Raw genomic sequence first — 22,242 nt, forward strand, 5'->3', positions numbered from 1 at the left:
GTCTGAACGTTCTGGTATGGGCAGCGACGGCCTGAGTCAGAGATTAGGGCCAGTATTCTTCCAGAATATTGGGCCAGGTCGGGGAAATGGAGTCACTGCCCAACGTTATATCGACCAGATCCTCCGACCACAGGTTGTGCCATTTTTCGTCCGACACCAGCAACACATTTTCCAGCAAGATAATGCCAGGCCCCACACTGCTAGAGTCACTCAGGCATTTTTCCAGCAGCACAACATTCGACTACTGCCATGGCCTGCTGTCAGTCCCGATTTAAACCCGATCGAACATTTTTGGGACGAGCTGCAGAGAAGTCCGACCACGTCCGGCAACTGCAGCAGAACTCCAGGCAGTCATCATCCGGACATGTGCGGCAATCACTAGGGCCTTTGTCAACCGTCTGATTCACTCCATGTTCAGGTGGTGCACAGCTGTAGTGAATGCACGAGGTGGACATACGCGCTACTGACTTGTTGGATCAATTTCGATTTTGTCTTCAATGCAAAGTAAACCAACAATGTTTCCACGCATTGACTGACATGTCCCAGTCATCATGCAATAAGTGTTGATTGTTATTATGTACCTGTGTTCATGCATTATCTGTCAAAAGTAAACTTTTTCTAAATCTGGATTTTGACTTGCGTTCTTTTGCGGTTCAGTATATTATATCATCCGTTTTGACACGAAAGGTTAACAACAAATAACAACCAAATACACAGAAGTATTTGAACAGAGGGATAGCTTAGTGGCCTGCCTGCACATTTAGGTTATAATTTGTTCCGTGTACTCACCTTAATGAGGGAAATAAGAAGCAGAAGGAGAAACCACACAGCCTTCATGTTCACTGTATCTGAAACAGTCACACACTGCATTAACGTTGTCATTTCTATGTCTTGCGCCAACTCATGTTTCAAGAATCAACCTGTTTGTTTTCATTCACCCGGAACTACATATGTTTCTTTGAATACCCACCTCGTGCTTATTTACAAGAAATTGTTGTATTCGTACAGGAGGAATGGGACACCTCAGAGTATTAAATACTCACGTGTGACTGGTGTTATCACAGTTGACAAGGTCGGTAAACCACACACCTGCAGAAAGTTGCTACCTAGTGAGATCACATAGTCCATAACAATATAAAGTGCATTATTCCCACCCACCTGATGATTATATACACCTTTGTATTTGATGAATTCTGTTAAATTTTAATCACACATGTTAATTATATGAAAACTTAAGAACATTAACAATGAATTTCTGTCCCGGCCGTATCCCCATTGCTATAGATACCACATAAACATTTAGCTTTCATTTATTGGCATTAATGTTCACATGAATTATTCAACGAGGTGTAATGCACTACCACATGAAGGTAAATTACATGCAATTATCGTATAGTATTTTAGAACCGATTACAAGAATCACGCCACTGTTCACTGCGTCAAAATACAGCATTGAGCACTTGGCCACCTTTGTCAACTGGTGTTCGTGTCGAGCTGTCAAGTCAGTCAAATAACACTGCCGGCGGATGATTGTGCTCACTCGGTTTTCTCACTCGGTCACTGATTGTCGTGTATTTCCTGTACATGCCTTCATGACGCTGATCCAGTGAACATACTATCATAATCTTAATTATGTTCTCGCTGTTTCGCTGTGAAAGTCCATTCTCTCCACCGACCACTCTCTATACCGACCACTCTCTCCACCGACCACTCTCTACCGACCTCTCTCTCCACCGACCTCTCTCTCCACCGACCACTCTCTCCACCTCTCTCTCTCTCTCCCCCGACCTCTCTCTCCACCGACCTCTCTCCACCGACCACTCTCTCCACCGACCACTCCCTCCACCGACCTCTCTCTCCACCGACCACTCTCTCCACCGACCTCTCTCCACCGACCACTCTCCTCCGACCTCTCCACCGACCTCTCCTCCACCGACCTCCTCTCCACCGACCACTCTCTCCAGAGACCACTCCTCCACCGACCCTCTCTCCACCAACCACTCTCTCCCCCGACCTCTCTCTCCCCGACCCTCTCTCCCCCCCGACCTCTCTCCCCGACTTCTCTCTCCACCTACCACTCTCTCCACCGACCTCTCTCCCCCCGACTTCTCTCTCCCCGACCACTCTCTCCACCGACCACTCTCTCCACCGACCACTCTCTCCACCGGCCTCTCTCCACCGACCACTCTCCACCGACCTCTCTCCACCGACCACTCTCTCCACCGACCACTCCCTCCACCGACCTCTCTCTCCACCGACCTCTCTCTCCACCGACCCTCTCCACCGACCACTCTCTCCACCGACCACCTCCCTCCACCGACCTCTCTCTCCACCGACCACTCTCTCCACCGACCTCTCTCCCCGACCTCTCTCTCCCCGACCTCTCTCTCTCTTTCCCCGACTTCTCTCTCCACCTACCACTCTCTCCACCGACCTCTCTCTCCCCGACTTCTCTCTCCCCGACCACTCTCCACCGACCGACCACTCTCCACCGACCACTCTCTCCACCGACCACTCTCTCCACCGACCACTCTCTCCACCGACCACTCTCTCCACCGACCACTCTCTCCACCGGCCACTCTCTCCACCGACCGCTCTCTCCACCGGCCACTCTCTCCACCGACCGCTCTCTCCACCGGCCACTCTCTCCACCGACCGCTCTCTCCACCGACCGCTCTCTCCACCGGCCGCTCTCTCCACCGTGTCATACAGTATGCAAACGTTTCAATGTGTCGGTCCAAACATTGCTGATCGAGCAAATATATATTTCAAGATTGTATGACACATCCAAACAAAGTTTACGATAACGATTTTCTTGGATAAGCCAATGAACGTTTCATTTCCTCCCAGGTTGTGTCTGGAGTAGTGGTACACTCGCTAGCTGTGTGCAGGCAGCCAGCCAAAAAATGAAAACGTGAGTGAATATTCTGACACGAATATTATATCCTAATACAGTTACAATTTCAGTTTGAAATCGAGAACAAAATCGTGTGTGTTTGTGTGCGTGCGCGCGCGCGCGTGTGTGTGCGTATGTGTGTTCATATACCAGGAGATTATACAATCACTTTTGTTTGAAAATGTTTTATCACCGAATTTACTTGACCCCAAAACACTGAGTGAGTGAATGAGTGAGTTTAGTTTTACGCCGCTCTCAGCAGTATTCCAGCTATATGGCGGCGGCCTGTAAATAATCGAGTCAGGACCATACAATCCAGGGATCAACAGCATGAACATCGATCGACGCAACTGGGATACGTTGACATGTGTCAACCCAGTCAGCGAGCCTGACCACCCGATCCCGTTAGTCGCCTCTTACGACAAACGTGCATGGGTTAGTGAATATCAGTTCTAACCCGGATCTTCACGGGTCCCCAAAAATAGAAACAAAGACGTATACATGTGAGATTTATGACAAATATTTTACAAACAAATATCATTTTACTGATATGTAATGCTGTAATGCTGGTCTTGGATTTGCCGCAATTCATTAAGATAGAGTCAGGGGGTGAAAATTATAAATGACACAACTCAGAGTTCAATAAGAAAAGTACATAAAGAGTGACATAGTGAGACAGGAGTACGGGGACACGTCATCAATAGCGGGTGCGACCACCCTCGGAATACCCTGTTCCATTAGTCCAAGAGAGTCTGTGCAAGTTGATGTGTAATTGGCTTCACGTCTGACGGATCCTGGGCGTGACGAGCGACCACTTTGACCACTAGGATACCCCATCGTCCCCATTGAATATGTATGCTGATACCAAGTATTACAATAAGGATAACTTTTAAAGACAAACATTATGAATGAACGTTTAACGTTGGTGAACATGTCAGATGACATGTGATTCTTTGCTTACGTCTTAGATAGGTGTGGTCGTGTTTGTCTACGTGGAAGTGAACGCCCATGCAATATCAGCCTGAAACCCTATGACAGATTTCACGATGGAACGGTTATATTGTGGGAAGTATTAACATGACTGAGTTAACCCCTCTCCATATTGTACAAGGAAGGGGAATTGGAAGTACTATCCAAGCTAACAATTTCACGTTGTCACAACGTTATTCTGTGGACTCCCATGTACGCTGTTACAACGCTGTGACCTGACGTCGTGATACGTCATTTTTACGTCGCCACAAGGTTAAGTTATTTGTTGCTAACGTATTACGTTGTCTTAACGTTTTATTTAACGTTAATAGTTGAATAGCTTTCCCAGTAGTGAACAGAACATGAGAAACAAAGCAGAAATTCAATTTTATGTTTATTCGTCAAATTGAATGTTGTTTTGGTCGTGTGTTTTCTGAAGCTGAATAGTAAAGAAAGAATCTCAAAGTGAAAGGTTTTACAGAAGACTCTGTTAAGGTTAAAAAACGACATTATACTAACGTTGTAACAACGTTTGTATAATGACGTTACCAATCTACAACCTTCCCAGAACGTTGCGAAAACGTTGTGTGTTAGCTGAGACAGAGACAACATACTGAGCCCCTTTGTTGTCCGTCTGCGGTCATCCAGGGTCGACGATGTCATTCCGTGCGACAAGGTCCGTGCACGAATCTGCATCGCTAACAGCCAGTTGTATAATTCAGTAGATTACCATGGGTATCAACGAGCAAAGACTGTCCCCATCCCACCACCCCCCTGCCACACTAAACGCCCTGGGACGGGATAAGGATACACGTGAGTCAACGTTATAGGCTGCTGATCACGACTGAACGTGGGTTATGTACAGTCAAGATACTGCACTTACAGATCGGCACACATAACAACAGTCGAAAATATTTAATTTTAAAATCTGTTTACCTCAGATCAGTGAACAACATAAACAGCAACAGAAACAGCCGAATAATAATAACTAATGTTTGATTCCCTGGTAGCTTGATAACTAAATATGCGTATTTTCCTTTACGCGAACACCACTATGTATTTCACACGTCTTACACGAACTGAATCTCACGAAACACTCATACAGATATAATGCTGATATAAGTAATGTACGATGACAGAAAAGATGTTAAGTTGTCAGTCTGAGAAGAGAGACTGTCACTCATGATAAATAAACACGACCGAAACTACAAAGTCATCAACTTGAAGGGAGCCAACCACACCCTGTTTTATTCCAACACATAATTATATTTTTAACTGACCTGCAAGTGGATATAAAAAGCACGGCTATTGAAAAGCTTTGGGTAGAAGGCATATCAAATATAACAAACCTGTACCCCTTGTACATAGTTCACACACAGTGAGGCAGTTAGATGTATTATGTATAATCATGTTACCTGTTGCTAAGGGTATTAATTATATATACAGCTGCTGATGTTATGTATCGAGAACGGTGTATTTCTTCTTTTTCAGGATTTGCCTTGTGTGTATTTATGTAGAGTTTGTATAATACATTTCCCGGGTTGACATCGGTATGAATTCTGTAGCTGGCATAATCATTTACCATTGTGGTTAACATTATCTGTTTTAATTTATCGACCTTTAAAAGGACGCACTGATCTGATCGCCATTGCGATTTATTCTTCTATCTCGCGATGCTGATCTTCGCACGCCCACACCTGTGATATGATACAATGCATGTATCTACACAATTCATATTTGCGCTTATCTTAATGTGTTCAAAATAGGCACATTAATATCAAAATTAAAATGAAATATAATAAAAATTCTCACTTGTCAATATGGGTGCGACGTCTTTTCATCCACCGACACAGAACATGAAATATCGGTCACAGTCGTAACGCGTAGAATGGTGAACAGCATCTAAACTATAGAAGGATGCACATGAAATTATTAATGTTCCAAATGATGAAATACGAGTACAAATGATCTTCGACTTTGATTTTACCATAGATAACAGCAGGTGTGTATCTCAAGGGTCTCAGTAGAGGAAGGATAATGCCCAACCTACATTAATACACAGCACGGACCTAAGTCGTCATGTTGGGCCATTGTTACGAGATAATTAACCCATTATGTTCAAAGATATGATGGGGCTTAGTAATTAACAGAACTCCTAATATGAATTGTTAATAAGCAATTCTATGGAATTGAGAACATCACTTCTTTTAACATTTCCGACGAATGATCTATTATTGATAAAGATCTATGTTCTATTATTATGGAAGACACATCACATACATACAAACTCACACAAAGGAATCATTGTTCAGGTTTTGCTTATTGTTCTATAAAGATGCTGAGATGCAGAAGAAAAAAAGATGTCAAGTGAATTTATTTCTATTATTATAAATATTAGAAGGAATTATTTGATAGTAAATTACAAGACTTAAACTACTGATGTTTAAGCAATATATAGTAAAATCCTCTAGGTAAACATACGAACACATAGGTGAATGTACTAATGACTCTACAAATTATGAACTAAATATATAATAGATTGGGTTCACATTGTTTCTTTCACATTATATTGGTCAGTGTGTCCACCATGTATTATACAGCGAACTACAAATGCCCATCTTCATCATTTGTGCAGTAATGCACATTTGACATGACCCCGAGGGAGGCTTGTGGGTGCTACTGGCTAACTGATTCTACCGGTCAAGTCACTACCGATGGGCTACTGTGAGTACAATGGTGGCCACTGCGGTTTGTGCCCTAGGCTTTGCTCATATTTATAATTTAAGGTCTTAACAAAATGTCGATCAAAATGTCATTTCACCTGGCGAGCACTAGCGTCAATTGCCGCATGCTGTACCTGTTTCGTCAGCAAGAATACACCCACCTCCATCATTATAAATTTGGTCGTCTGGCGACGGGCACATGCAAATTGCTATTTGCAGTATATTACGGAAAATGTAGGTGCAAAATGCGTTTGAGATTTAAAAATCAGGGATAAAAATAGGATTTGACTTGGAACATTTACCCTGAACTGTTTGCATTTGGAAGAATGAGCCTTTTACTTTGTATGAATTCATGGGAATAGAAACCTTGATGTGGTGAAAGCCAAACTGTATGGTCGTTGAAGATTGAAGTCAGTTCATACCATTATCCGAAACCAAAGTTAGTACATTTCAGAACCACTGTTCTCGTCAAATCGTGCTGTAACTATTCTAGCCTATGCTGCAAGCAAAACATCTGCATGTTCTAGTATATTTTGGACAAGTGAGCACGTCTATCGAAGGTGACAGCCTTCAGTTTCCACAGTAGTATTCGATTAAGAATGTGCTGGCTAACAAAGTATTTCGATGGCATTCTCACACAAACATTCCTGTATGCTGATGTTTTCAGACAGCTATCTGTTGGTTTTGGTTGTAACTGCTGTGCCTGGTAGCCACTGTTGCTGCTGTAAAATTGTACTATTGTCAAATGTTCGTCGTCCAGCGAGCCTTGTAAATGCTGCATCCCCCTCTCCCCCGATGTCTCGCGAGGCTTACTAGGCGTAGTCTGCCCTACAGTATGCTGACATGCAAGTTGACCCACGACATTGTTGCATTTGTCATCCCAATAATCTTACATCTACACGCAGTAGACAATCAATCTGTGCCATCATAATGCCTTGTAATGGGTAGCCGCCGGGGTTCACAAATGTGTTCCTACAATGGTTTCTCCCAATATGTGTCTCTAGACAGTGTATTGTGCTTTACGTGCTTCATGTTCAACATCCGTTCACAGTAGAAGTATTGACAATATACAATAGTATGGTGTAGGAAATGTGTTCCTACAATGGTTTCTCCCAATATGTGTCTCTAGACAGTGTATTGTGCTTTACGTGCTTCATGTACAACATCCGTTCACAGCAGAAGTATTGACAATATACAATAGTATGGTGTAGGAAATGTGTTCCTACAATGGTTTCTCCCAATATGTGTCTCTAGACAGTGTATTGTGCTTTACGTGCTTCATGTACAACATCCGTTCACAGCAGAAGTGTTGACAATATACAATAGTATGGTGTAGGAAATGGCCATAACATATCATACATGGATACCTTTCATCCATTATCAAAACATCATTCTGTGTCTTGATTTCATGATGATATCGAGGTCTATATTTTGAACAGATCTGACATTTTATTCATTGGGAATCACACAACTGACTGTAATGTTAACCGAGGTGTCTTGTGATCATGAAAATGGCGTACTATTCTACCATCCACACAATATTCACATATATTGAACACCCGTGAAGATCCGGCTTAGAATATTGTCTTCAGTAACCCATGCTTGTCGTAAGAGGCGACTAACGGGATCGGGTGGTCAGGCTCGCTGACTTGGTTGATACATGTCATCGGTTTCCAATTGCGCAGATCGATGCTCATGCTGTTGATCCCTGGATTGTATGGTCCAGACTCGATTATTTACAGACCGCCGCCATATAGCTGGAATATTGCTGAGTGCGGCGTAAAACTAAACCCATTCACTCACATATACTGAATGTGCCCAAGGCCATTGTCAAACATGAGACTGCTGTAGTGTGAGTTGGTAGGAATTCTGAACTGTTTCAAAATAGTTTCTGCATAGTTATAGTCTGTGTGTTAAAACGGGCGTCCTATCGGAATGAGTTCTTATCTGTTTCATTGTAATCGTAATGTTAGCCTAAGGCGAGGGTGTGTTCATATCCCATGATTAATTATGAAGTGATTCTCTTTACACTCGCTAAAACCTAAAATGACACCTTCTTGTTGATAGTATCAAACTGAAGTGGTTGTCCTAAAACAATCAATCGAGAATTGACATATGGTATGTGAATGTGTTCTCTTGTCATGTATTGTTTCACTAACTTGTTGGAACACATTGCTATTGCTTTGTACACTACCCTCATGGTCCTTCAAAAGCTGACCACATGGTGCTTTAAATACCGCCTATACCCAATTGTATTTAACATATATTTCATGTTAGTGAGTGAGTTTAGTTCTACGCCGCACTCAGCCATATGGCAAGTATATCGCGGCGGTCCCTAAATAATCGAGTCTTGTATTTCATGATATATCAGAAGCTAAGATTTGTGAAGGCTGGGCAGAGTCGTCTTGTAGGGATGGCAATACATACATTCTAAAGTTTTGTGATATGAATGTTGGGTTGAAGCGAACATCGAAGAGATATAATGTTTGTGTTTGGCATAGACCACTTCTGGATATTGTGGCATATATTCATTTAGCAATGCCATGCTGATAACTGACAGGTGTGCTTTCATACAAGCTAATAATGTACATGTATCTGATATATGGACTCTATTCGATATAGGATTGTCATATACTAGAGCATACACTGATGTGCATGAGAAATTTGTATTGTAAAGGACAAGGTAAATGTAGTAAATGCAATATACTTCGAATAACAACAGCAAGTGTGTGGAGTAGGCGTGGATTTCTTCAGATGAGATATTTAACAGAACAGATCGGCACTAATATATCTTATCTGTATAAATTACTTAAGATACACAGACAGCAGAAAAACAACGGTCATAGTGTCGACCTCTGTCTCACCTCTATGGCATATGATGCTGTAACTAAATTATGTAATGATTTCTTACCATCAAATTCACATGACAGATGTATCTTGTTCAAAGTCTTGTCCACTGTCACTCATGTTGGATTTGAATGTGATGGACAGTGGTCAGGTAATTGATGAATCGCCCTGTCAGGAACAATGGATTGTATTCAGCGTACTTACACCCCTGTTTGCTAAACCGCACATACCCTTGTCTTCCACACACTGACCACTCGGCCTCCGTTTACACACTCTGAGAACTACAACAGGTGGGTTTCTTCTAGTTTTGTTTTGTAGTATCCCATATAGGTTATATCATTCCACCTGGCTCCAGTAATTTTAGCAAATGCGATATGTGTTTATCATATCTGTCATCTTCTTATTTAAACAGTGTACGACCCAGTACAATGCAAACCTATTCGGAGTCATATTTTGTTTTGTAAACTTCAAAACGTTAACTGGGTTCGGTATGGGAACACCTAAAAAAGCTCTGCTTTGGTATTTCCATTAAGATACTTTATACTATCTGTTTCAGGAGACAGCAAAATGACAGCATTCAACTTTGCTGTTTTCGCTTTGGTTTTTATCACAACAAATGGTAAGAAGTTTGTAAACTTATCTATGACCTTTCCTTTATATAATCTAAGTATCTTTATATGATCTAAGTATCGTTATATAATCTAAGTATCGTTATATAATCTAAGTAACTATATATAATCTAAGTATCTTTATATGATCTAAGCATCTTTATATGATTAAAGTATCTTTATATGATCTAAGTATCTTTATATAATCTAAGTAACTATATATAATCTAAGTAACTATATATAATCTAAGTAACTATATATAATCTAAGTATCTTTATATGATCTAAGTACCTTATATAATATAAGTATCTGAAACAAATATTCAGTCGAACAAGATCAAAACACCGTCTGCTTTCCGAATAAAAATTCAGTTTACGTTGATTCTATGTTACGTCAGAATAGATCCAGCAATAGACTGCTACATAATTTCCGTGTTAAATTTATTATCAGCTTTCGTCAACGATATCGCCACTGATCTTGATCCGGTAACGGAGGATGTATTAACATCGAACGCCGAAGAAATTTTAATGCCTTCCGTCCACATAAATAAACAGTTGGGTTATCAATTCAAACAAAATGATATTTTGAAATTTGTACTGTTTCAAATTCAGCGGTAGTAAAACACAATTACTGAATCTGCAAACCGTTCTGTTTAGCCCAACATATATTTTTCTAACAGTGTAATATCGTTGAAAAAGTTATTTGGCTTAGTCATGATCCCTCTTATCCGTTACACTGCTTGATCTAAAGTAGTCTATTAAAGTACAATTAATTACCTTACCGTGTTTATGCCAGAGGTACACCCTCAATAAGTATCTTTATATAATCTGAGTATCTATTTTTAATCTAAGTATCATTATATGATCTAAGTATCTTTATATGATCTAAGTTTCTTAAATAATCTAAGTATGGATCCATTATTCATTTTGGACAGAAAGAAAAAGTACGTCTATGCATACACACCATGCAAAACACATTGTTCCAAAATGGTCGAAACAAACAACGATTAATGAGTTTGTATGCTACAGTTTATAACAAAAGATGTTCAGAAGTAAATTAATTCATATTCCTAAATATATTGCTATTTTTCTTCCAGCACAAACTCCAGACATGGGTACAGGAATGACAAATCCTACAGGCATGAGCAACACAGGCGGCATGACACAACCTACAGGTGGTGCAGGGAGTACAGGAATTGGAATGGGCGGAATGAATAATCCAATGGGTGGCATGACTAATCAGATGGGTGGCATGACTAATCAGATGGGTGGAATGACTAACCAGATGGGTGGCATGAATAATCAAATGGGAGGAATGAATAATCCAATGAGTGGCATGAATTATCCGATGTCTGGTATGGGCAACCCTATGGCTGGTATGAGTGGCCCCTTCGGTGGTATGAATAGCGGATTTGGCATGGGAAGTCAGTATGGCGGTATGGGAAGTCAGTTCGGGAACATGGGTATGGGACCAATGGGATCAGCATTAGCGAATATGGGTGGAATGATGGGAGGCATGAGTGGTCAGGGTTCTGGACAGTCTCAAAGCTCTTCTGGTAGCTCGATGATGCTTCCTCTGATGATGGGAGGTGACAAGGGAAGAAACATGTTTTTGATGTCTCAAATGATGGGAAGACAGGGCGGCAACAGCATGCTTCCTTACTTCGCTTTGAACGGTGGCCTGGGAGACAACATGATGAACATGCTCCTCTTCAGCGGTATGGGTGGAATGGGAGGCGGCCGAGGCGGTCAAGGATTTAACCCAATGATGGCCATGGCTCTCAGCGGCGGTGAGATGAACAACATGCTCCCGTGGATGTTCCTTAATCAAGGCAGAAACCAGGGACAACAAGGCGGTATGTAGGGCGGTATGCAGGATGGTATGCAGGGCGGTATGCAAGGTGGCATGCAAGGCGGTCAGCCATCAGCAATGGGCAGTGCTCTTCCTTTCTGGCTCCTTGGCGGACAATTCTAAATCGGACCTCTCCTGCCTTTACTGAACTCTTGTGACTGAATTGGATATTTGTTTGAAGCAATCCCAGATTCATCACTACAACACTACAAAATGCCAAAATGCTTCAAACCTTTATCAGTCAGTATGTAGAGTAAATATTGTTTGTACACTTTTGGTGCATAAAGCAAATTTATACATGTCAAAATATGTTTCCTGTGTACTTGGTACCTAAAGTTCTCTTGGAGACAGGACAGTATATAAATCGCACCCATGTTCTGCAATAAACCTACTTTTAAACTACATTCAAGCTTTGCTTGTTTCTTTGAACAACATACATCAGAAAAGTTTTAAGCTTATATGTTTCCATACTTTGCATCTTCAGTACTTAAAGCGAGATAGCAGTGGTGCGAATATGTCTGCTGCATGAGGCAGTGTTATGAAATTGCATCTGATCTCACCATATGTCTATTAGTATTAAGTACAATTTGTTAAAAGACATTGAAACCTTACTTGTCTTTTAATTATGTCTCCTATGGACTTTCTTGATTTTCGTGGACAGTGACAAATTACCAAATTCCAAATTCTTTCTCGTATGCATTCGGCTTGAAAGTTTACCTTGACTCCAAAACTGTCTGTCGACCGATTGAAAGCATATCCTGACAAAACACACACACTACAAATTGATTTAATGTCAGCACCGGCTCTGAAACAAACATGCTCCGATTGAATGTCTGCATCGACAACATAACGCACTCTTAACTGACTTAACGTTACTGCGCAGGTACAAAACAAAACATTACTGTGTGAACTACAAAGCAACATGAGAACGCCCCCCTGTACGCCCGTACGTGCGCATATATACGCAGTTGGCCACTGACTGAATGCTCGATCCAGCTATAAAACGCGATGATTGATCAGTATGGACATCGCTATAACGCAATACTGTCGGTTGGTACCTACAGTTCAACACTGATGATGTTGTAGTGTTTCCACAGGTCTAACGTACTGTTTGTTCTTGTTACATGTTATATGTCTCTCAGTATAATCTGTGGAGTTTGGTCATTATTATAGCTTTTAATAGTATCATACATGTGTCGTATTTATATCATGTTCGTTTCAACAGTTGACAACTGACAGAAACATTAAGAAGAATATATCTAACTGTTTCAATGTGTCATTTGTTAGAGACGAGCGGTTCTGGTGTAAGGCAAATTGGTTGGTATACATCAGCAAGTTTGTGTAGGCCTGATGCTTTTTTGTGGTACCCGAGGAGGCGACGGACCAAAGAAACCATTTGCGGGCATCCATGTACATGTACATGAAGTCCTTACAGAGCAGATGACTGGTTCCTATATGCATCGTTTTGTTATTACTGTATGGGTACAGTTGTTAAAGTGCCTATTTAAATATTTGCATGCATAAACAACCTATTTGACTAATTATCCTGTTTGGTATAATATCAACTATTTATTTAATGTCATTAATTAAAAACAAGAACCTGAATGTTTTGTAATAAATACTCAAGTATCTTTATCAAACTGACACATTTAATGACAAACCTCACACTTTGAGTCATGGGACGTTTGTTCCTAATTCTGGTGACCATAGAAATATTTTGATCTTCAAAAGTTGTAAATTATTTCCTCAAAGACAACATCAAAGTGAAATCGAGGACACGGACGTGTAAGCATTCCCATAAGTAGGTATCCCGAAGATGAACTTAAGCTTCAGGTATATATGATACCATTCAATATTGGTCAAATACTAATAAATTCCCTTGTATTGATTTATTATCATTATAGGATATTTATATAGCGCACATATCCAGGTAACTTGTGCATGCTCAAGGCGCAGGTATTTTTCCCCTCATCATTGGATGTCAATCTCAACAGCACATAGTATTATCAATCTCAACTCCCTGGGGATCATACAACTCTTGCTGCCACTGGGCGAACCGACTTACTGTGGCTTTCTCATCCTAACGAGGTACCCATTCACAGCTGGGTGGACTGGGACACAGTCACAGTACTTAGTCCAAGTTCACTGCACGTTGCTGTACCTGCAACTAGGTGTTTGCACGTATTCATGTGGCCACCATCCGGTCATATACCAACGAATTCGTGGGTTCTTTTAAGTGCACAGGTTTGTGTACTGTACACTAGGGGTTGTGACAACACTGCAAGAGTCTGCACACAAAGTTGACTCCAAGGTTTTTACACCCGGACACAGGTGGACTCGATACGCACCTCAACCTCGCTGGATCACTAGCCTGGCGTCTTAGCCAGCTCGCCCACCACGCCCCCTTACCCCCTTGAACTAGACATTAAAGAAACCAGCTAAGTCGTCTATCTATGAGATTGTAGGACAAGATTCATAGTTCCTTTAGGCGCCTTTACAAATCCATGTTGAACTGTGTACTGGCAGCTCTTAACTGGTATGTATACTCGACTATTGAGGTTTAGTCGAGTATGCTCTTTCTATAACAGGATCTTACAGCCTATACGACTTCAAGACATCCGTAAATTAAGCATTAGCGACAAATATGGTAACCTGTTTCGAATTGCACCAGGTGTTCTCGTGTCGTTGACATGAACGACCCATGACTTCTGCGCATGTGTTTGTGTCGAGTGGGACCGATGGACTAACCAAACATCATAGCTATTGGATAGAGATTCACGAAGGCCTGAACTAAGCACAACTTGAACAATGAACAATGGGACAAGCTTTGTTTGCACACATTCCATCAGTCAATAATGCGTTATGTAGTTCAATCATTCAATAATGAGGTGCAGGCATTCAGTCATTATATTGACCCTGCTTATTGCAGACATTTCTAATGATCGTAGAACATATTTTGTCGTATTTGTTTAAGAATAGCGCTAAGGGCATAGGTCATGTATGTGCTTGATATAATTCAAACAAAGAAAAATACTTGAACGTAGTGATATACATTTTATTGCAATACATACAGGATGAAATTCGAACTTTTAGGAAGGTACCGTAGGTACCAGACACACATGGAAAGAATATGTATGCACTTGCTTCATGCACAACTACTCTAAGTATTAACTGACAAGTGCATCGATGCAAGCTTGGTATCTTGAAGTGTTGGGGGTGATGAATCTGGCATGAGTCAGGCAAGGTCCACTGGATAAATGTTAGTTTAGAATTGTCCGCCAAGGAGCCAGAAAGGAAGAGCACTGCCCATTCCTGATGACTGACCGCCTTGCATGCCACCTTGCACACCGCCCTGCATTCCTCCTTGCATACCGCCCTGCATACCGCCTTGTTGTCCCTGGTTTCTGCCTTGATTAAGGAACATCCACGGGAGCATGTTGTTCATCTCACCGCCGCTGAGAGCCATGGCCATCATTGGGTTAAATCCTTGACCGCCTCGGCCTCCTCCCATTCCACCCATACCGCTGAAGAGGAGCATGTTCATCATGTTGTCTCCCAGGCCACCGTTCAAAGCGAAGTAAGGAAGCATGCTGTTGCCGCCCTGTCTTCCCATCATTTGAGACATCAAAAACATGTTTCTTCCCTTGTCACCTCCCATCATCAGAGGAAGCATCATCGAGCTACCAGAAGAGCTTTGAGACTGTCCAGAACCCTGACCACTCATGCCTCCCATCATTCCACCCATATTCGCTAATGCTGATCCCATTGGTCCCATACCCATGTTCCCGAACTGACTTCCCATACCGCCATACTGACTTCCCATGCCAAATCCGCTATTCATACCACCGAAGGGGCCACTCATACCAGCCATAGGGTTGCCCATACCAGACATCGGATAATTCATGCCACCCATTGGATTATTCATTCCTCCCATTTGATTATTCATGCCACCCATTGGGTTATTCATGCCACCCATTGGGTTTGTCATGCCACCCATTGGATTATTCATTCCGCCCATTGGATTTGTCATGCCACCCATCTGATTAGTCATGCCACCCATTGGATTATTCATTCCGCCCATTCCAACTCCTGTACTCCCTGCACCACCTGTAGGTTGTGCCATGCCGCCTGTGTTGCTCATGCCTGTAGGATTTGTCATTCCTGTACCCATGTCTGGAGTTTGTGCTGGAAGGAAAGATTTAAGAATGTATAAAATGTTGTTCAGTACAACATAAGATGCGCTTGTTGAAATCATACATCATTAAATCATCCTTTCAAACAGTACATTTATTCAAGGTAACTAGAAATTGTATTCCACATGTTGTTATAAGGGCAAGACTACGTTTATACCAACGTCATCATTGGTAATATTATAGAGGCTATTTCTTTTAGTTAGTTGTTCATGAAAGGTACTCCGTCGTTAAAATGCGATACTTTCCGAAAGTATTCAACCTGCCAGGATGAATTATATGTTCCGTTCAGTTTCATTCGTTAAATATGAAAAATGTAATACAGAATGTGCATTAACGGACTTTTCCTGCCACCATGTGATGAGTTATTAGAATTACAGTTAAGATAAGCGTTTGTTTACATATTGGTTAAATGTATATTGAAAATAACCTTCTTTCAGTTGATATTTTGTGAAACGAATGCCTCTATTTAAATGCGATACTGTATCGAACAGACTATGGATGTATCAAGAAAAGGTCAATAATTAAATATATAAAAGCTTACCATAGGTTGCGACGCAAACCATAGCGAAAACAGCAAACTTAAATGCTGTCATTTTGTTGTCTTCTGAAACAGATGCCATTAGGTATTGTAATGCTGTAAATGCTATAAGGAACGTCTTTAGTGGGTATCCCCACTATTCAAACAGAATCGTCATTAAGTATTAATAAATCGTCGTAATTTAAATAAATAACAATTCGTACGATACAAGACGAAATTCACCAGGCGAAAGGAGCCCGATGGAAATACAGAATGCATATATGATACTACTCGAGCAAACGATAGAAGCAACTCACCTGTTGTTGTGCTAACAATGTGGTAATGGAGGACGAGTGGTCAGTGTGTGGGAGACAAGGGTATGTGCGGTTTATATAGCAAACAGGGGTGTAAGTACGCTGAATACAATCCATTGTTCCTGACAGGGCGATTCATCAATTACCTGGCCACTGTCGGTCACATTCAAATCTAACATGAGTGACAGTGGACAAGACTTTGAACAAGATACATCTGTCATGTGAATGTGATGGTAAGAAATCATTACATAATTTAGTTACAGTATCATATGCCATAGCGGTGAGACAGAGGTCGACACTATGACCGTTGTTTTTCTGCTGACTGTGTATCCTATGTAATTAATACAGATAGGATACATTAGCGGCGATCTGCTGTTGTTATTTGAGGTATATTGCATTGACCACATTTACGTTTTCCTTCACAGTAATTATTTCTCATACACATTACATGTATATGCTCAAGTATATGGACAATAGGAGTTCACGTAAACATTATTATTAGCTTGTAAGAAAGCTGTCAGTAATCAGCACGACGTTGCTAAATGTATGTTCGCTACAATATCTGGAAGTTGCTTGTACCACTTTGTACTGTTTTCTGCTGTCCGTGTACTTTGCATTTTCAGTCCCTGTAAATACTTCACATAAACATACTTAATATACCTTAATGTATTAGGTTGTATGTCGAATAAAAGTTGCATCATGGATGACTTAGACCCGCGTTGTTATACTCAGCACACTGGCTTTTATCATTTGTCGCAGTGCATTAGACTATATGCCCTTTATATACTGTATTAACTGTTACAAACATATTGCTATTCGTTCTGTTGCCACAGGAGGAGCAGATAACATGCAGTCCTACTATTCTTAATATGCTACCACTGATTTATGACTGAACACTGGCATTGATTTATTGTCGTACTTATGAAGGAGTAAATCTTTGAAGTAAATCCAGAATCATGCTCAACTTATACTACGGGGTTTTCTGTGAGTGTAAAGATTCATTTATCTATCTCGGGTTGTTATCTGGCATCAATTTCATCAACATTCGTTGTGAAAATATTCTCGTTCACTCTACTTAAAAACCTTTGAAGAACCCTAGAAATAGTAATTTCCCTCAACTGAAGAATGTATATAGTCTAGTATTCACGTGTTCTGTTGCATTTTATGTGTCACTTTGACCGTTTTGAAGTCTATTTTATGACATTGCATGTTCACTATACATACATCTTCCAAGTAACCATTCGTCATACTTGTCTGAGCATTAGTTAGCTTTAAGCCTGTATTACTTTGATAATTATTACAGTACATTAATGTAATAGACGAACAAATTCACTCCGACTTGAAGTTTGAATAAGCCATCTTTGTACGCATAGACTTACAGAGCGTGGTGATTTCTATTGGACAGATTGTTGACGGTGCCTTGCATAGTCCAAGTCGGTGAACATGACCGTCGATCCATGTATTTCTTCCAGCATAGGCGTGTGTTGTTCGAAATCTAAGTCACTTGAATCTATAGTCTGTCAACCTAACAATTGGGAATGCATTTGTTGCAAATATCCTTTTGTTATTCGTTTCAATGTAAAAGTGTAAACATGTACCTTTATGTTTATCCATGACTTAACAGGAACCTATTGTTAATGTCAGCGGTATGGGTGGAATGGGAGGCGGCCGAGGCGGTCAAGGATTTAACCCAATGATGGCCATGGCTCTCAGCGGCGGTGAGATGAACAACATGCTCCCGTGGATGTTCCTTAATCAAGGCAGAAACCAGGGACAACAAGGCGGTATGCAGGACGGTATGCAGGACGGTATGCAAGGTGGCATGCAAGGCGGTCAGTCATCAGGAATGGGCAGTGCTCTTCCTTTCTGGCTCCTTGGCGGACAATTCTAAATCGGACCTCTCCTGCCTTTACTGAACTCTTGTGACTGAATTGGATGTTTGTTTGAAGCAATCCCAGATTCATCACTACAACACTACAAAATGCCAAAATGCTTCAAACCTTTATCAGTCAGTATGTAGAGTAGATATTGTTTGTACACTTTTGGTGCATAAAGCAAATTTATACATGTCAAAATATGTTTCCTGTGTACTTGGTACCTAAAGTTCTCTTGGAGACAGGACAGTACATAAATCGCACCCATGTTCTGCAATAAACCTACTTTTAAACTACATTCAAGCTTTGCTTGTTTCTTTGAACAACATACATCAGAAAAGTTTTAAGCTTATATGTTTCCATACTTTGCATCTTCAGTACTTAAAGCGAGATAGCAGTGGTGCGAATATGTCTGCTGCATGAGGCAGTGTTATGAAATTGCATCTGATCTCACCATATGTCTATTAGTATTAAGTACAATTTGTTAAAAGACATTGAAACCTTACTTGTCTTTTAATTATGTCTCCTATGGACTTTCTTGATTTTCGTGGACAGTGACAAATTACCAAATTCCAAATTCTTTCTCGTATGCATTCGGCTTGAAAGTTTACCTTGACTCCAAAACTGTCTGTCGACCGATTGAAAGCATATCCTGACAAAACACACACACTACAAATTGATTTAATGTCAGCACCGGCTCTGAAACAAACATGCTCCGATTGAATGTCTGCATCGACAACATAACGCACTCTTAACTGACTTAACGTTACTGCGCAGGTACAAAACAAAACATTACTGTGTGAACTACAAAGCAACATGAGAACGCCCCCCTGTACGCCCGTACGTGCGCATATATACGCAGTTGTATACGCAGTTGGCCACTGACTGAATGCTCGATCCAGCTATAAAACGCGATGATTGATCAGTATGGACATCGCTATAACGCAATACTGTCGGTTGGTACCTACAGTTCAACACTGATGATGTTGTAGTGTTTCCACAGGTCCAGCGTACTGTTTGTTCTTGTTACATGTTATATGTACGTGAACTGGCAGCTCTTAACTTCTATGTATACTCGACTATTGAGGTTTAGTCGAGTATGCTCTTTCTTTAACAGGATCTTACAGCCTATACGACTTCAAGACATCCGTAAATTAAGCATTAGCGACAAATATGGTTAACTGTTTCGATTTTCACCAGGTGTTCTCGTGTCGTTGACATGAACGACCCAAGACTTCTGCGCATGTGTTTGTGTCGAGTGGGACCGATGGACTAACCAAACATCATAGCTATTGGATAGAGATTCACGAAGGCCTGAACTAAGCACAACTTGAACAATGAACAATGGGACAAGCTTTGTTTGCACACATTCCATCAGTCAATAATGCGTTATGTAGTTCAATAATGAGGTCAATATACTAATCATTCAATAATGAGGTGCAGGCATTCAGTCATTATATTGACCCTGCTTATTGCAGACATTTCTTAAGATTGTAGAACATATTTTGTCGTATTTGTTTAAGAATAGCGCTAAAGACATAGGCAATGTATGTGCTTGATATAATTCAAACAAAGAAAAATACTTGAACGTAGTGATATACATTTTATTGCAATACATACAGGATGAAATTCGAACTTTTAGGAAGGTACCGTAGGTACCAGACACACATGGAAAGAATATGTATGCACTTGCTTCATGCACAACTACTCTAAGTATTAACTGACAAGTGCATCGATGCAAGCTTGGTATCTTGAAGTGTTGGGGGTGATGAATCTGGCATGAGTCAGGCAAGGTCCACTGGATAAATGTTAGTTTAGAATTGTCCGCCAAGGAGCCAGAAAGGAAGAGCACTGCCCATTCCTGATGACTGACCGCCTTGCATGCCACCTTGCATACCGCCCTGCATTCCTCCTTGCATACCGCCTTGTTGTCCCTGGTTTCTGCCTTGATTAAGGAACATCCACGGGAGCATGTTGTTCATCTCACCGCCGCTGAGAGCCATGGCCATCATTGGGTTAAATCCTTGACCGCCTCGGCCGCCTCCCATTCCACCCATACCGCTGAAGAGGAGCATGTTCATCATGTTGTCTCCCAGGCCACCGTTCAAAGCGAAGTAAGGAAGCATGCTGTTGCCGCCCTGTCTTCCCATCATTTGAGACATCAAAAACATGTTTCTCCCCTTGTCACCTCCCATCATCAGAGGAAGCATCATCGAGCTACTAGAAGAGCTTTGAGACTGTCCAGAACCCTGACCACTCATGCCTCCCATCATTCCACCCATATTCGCTAATGCTGATCCCATTGGTCCCATACCCATGTTCCCGAACTGACTTCCCATACCGCCATATTGACTTCCCATGCCAAATCCGCTATTCATACCACCGAAGGGGCCACTCATACCAGCCATAGGGTTGCCCATACCAGACATCGGGTAATTCATGCCACCCATTGGATTATTCATTCCTCCCATTTGATTATTCATGCCACCCATTGGGTTATTCATGCCACCCATTGGGTTTGTCATGCCACCCATTGGATTATTCATTCCGCCCATTGGATTTGTCATGCCACCCATCTGATTAGTCATTCCGCCCATTCCAACTCCTGTACTCCCTGCACCACCTGTAGGTTGTGCCATGCCGCCTGTGTTGCTCATGCCTGTAGGATTTGTCATTCCTGTACCCATGTCTGGAGTTTGTGCTGGAAGGAAAGATTTAAGAATGTATAAAATGTTGTTCAGAACAACATAAGATGCGTTTGTTGAAATCATACATCATTAAATCATCCTTTCAAACCGAGACCTACATTTATTCAAGGTAACTAGAAATTGTATTCCACATGTTGTTATAAGGGCAAGACTACGTTTATACCAACGTCATCATTGGTAATATTATAGAGGCTATTTCTTTTAGTTAGTTGTTCATGAAAGGTACTCCGTCGTTAAAATGCGATACTTTCCGAAAGTATTCAACCTGCCAGGATGAATTATATGTTCCGTTATTAGAATTACAGTTAAGATAAGCGTTTGTTTACATATTGGTTAAATGTATATTGAAAATAACCTTCTTTCAGTTGATATTTTGTGAAACGAATGCCTCTATTTAAATGCGATACTGTATCGAACAGACTATGGATGTATCAAGAAAAGGTCAATAATTAAATATATAAAAGCTTACCATAGGTTGCGACGCAAACCATAGCGAAAACAGCAAACTTAAATGCTGTCATTTTGTTGTCTTCTGAAACAGATGCCATTAGGTATTGTAATGCTGTAAATGCTATAAGGAACGTCTTTAGTGGGTATCCCCACTATTCAAACAGAATCGTCATTAAGTATTAATAAATCGTCGTAATTTAAATAAATAACGATTCGTACGATACAAGACGAAATTCACCAGGCGAAAGGAGCCCGATGGAAATACAGAATGCATATATGATACTACTCGAGC

At 41.1% G+C, this 22,242-nt stretch overlaps 4 protein-coding genes across 4 annotated transcripts; 1 reads left to right on the plus strand and 3 right to left on the minus strand.

Annotated features, from left to right (window-relative positions):
- Positions 1 to 1,626: 1,626 nt before the first annotated feature.
- On the minus strand, positions 1,627 to 4,509 carry LOC124278134 (eukaryotic translation initiation factor 3 subunit A-like). Its single transcript, XM_046713873.1, has 2 exons — positions 4,480 to 4,509; positions 1,627 to 2,694 (listed from the first exon to the last, which is right to left on the minus strand). Exons 1-2 carry the CDS (start codon positions 4,507 to 4,509, stop codon positions 1,627 to 1,629), a joined length of 1,098 nt encoding a protein of 365 aa, XP_046569829.1.
- Positions 4,510 to 4,596: 87 nt separating this feature from the next.
- Positions 4,597 to 11,906, plus strand: LOC124278135 (spidroin-1-like). The gene is made up of 3 exons (XM_046713874.1): positions 4,597 to 4,678; positions 9,992 to 10,054; positions 11,140 to 11,906. The coding sequence occupies exons 1-3, from the start codon at positions 4,597 to 4,599 to the stop codon at positions 11,904 to 11,906; spliced, it is 912 nt and encodes a 303-aa protein (XP_046569830.1).
- Positions 11,907 to 15,159: 3,253 nt separating this feature from the next.
- On the minus strand, positions 15,160 to 16,065 carry LOC124278136 (oleosin GRP-17-like). The gene has a single exon (XM_046713875.1). The coding sequence runs from the start codon at positions 16,063 to 16,065 to the stop codon at positions 15,160 to 15,162; it is 906 nt and encodes a 301-aa protein (XP_046569831.1).
- Positions 16,066 to 20,606: 4,541 nt separating this feature from the next.
- On the minus strand, positions 20,607 to 21,479 carry LOC124278137 (spidroin-1-like). The gene has a single exon (XM_046713876.1). It carries the CDS (start codon positions 21,477 to 21,479, stop codon positions 20,607 to 20,609), a length of 873 nt encoding a protein of 290 aa, XP_046569832.1.
- Between the last annotated feature and the right edge of the window lie 763 nt (positions 21,480 to 22,242).

This window comes from Haliotis rubra, unplaced genomic scaffold (assembly GCF_003918875.1).
Source record: "Haliotis rubra isolate DU_JTF1 unplaced genomic scaffold, ASM391887v1 Scf232, whole genome shotgun sequence".
NCBI lineage: Eukaryota > Metazoa > Mollusca > Gastropoda > Lepetellida > Haliotidae > Haliotis > Haliotis rubra.

Bases quoted from the DNA above. Each gene is read 5' to 3' on its own strand.
- LOC124278134 (XM_046713873.1), bottom strand. From the start codon at position 4,509: ATGACCGCAGACGGACAACAAAGGGGCTCA. The intron at 2,695-4,479 runs GTATGTTGTCTC...GACACGGTGGAG, and splicing joins ACGGACAACAAAGGGGCTCA to AGAGCGGCCGGTGGAGAGAG.
- LOC124278135 (XM_046713874.1), top strand. From the start codon at position 4,597: ATGGGTATCAACGAGCAAAGACTGTCCCCATCCCACCACCCCCCTGCC. The intron at 4,679-9,991 runs GTGAGTCAACGT...TATCTGTTTCAG, and splicing joins GGGACGGGATAAGGATACAC to GAGACAGCAAAATGACAGCA. The intron at 10,055-11,139 runs GTAAGAAGTTTG...TTTTTCTTCCAG, and splicing joins GGTTTTTATCACAACAAATG to CACAAACTCCAGACATGGGT.
- LOC124278136 (XM_046713875.1), bottom strand. From the start codon at position 16,065: ATGGGTACAGGAATGACAAATCCTACAGGCATGAGCAACACAGGCGGC.
- LOC124278137 (XM_046713876.1), bottom strand. From the start codon at position 21,479: ATGGGTACAGGAATGACAAATCCTACAGGCATGAGCAACACAGGCGGC.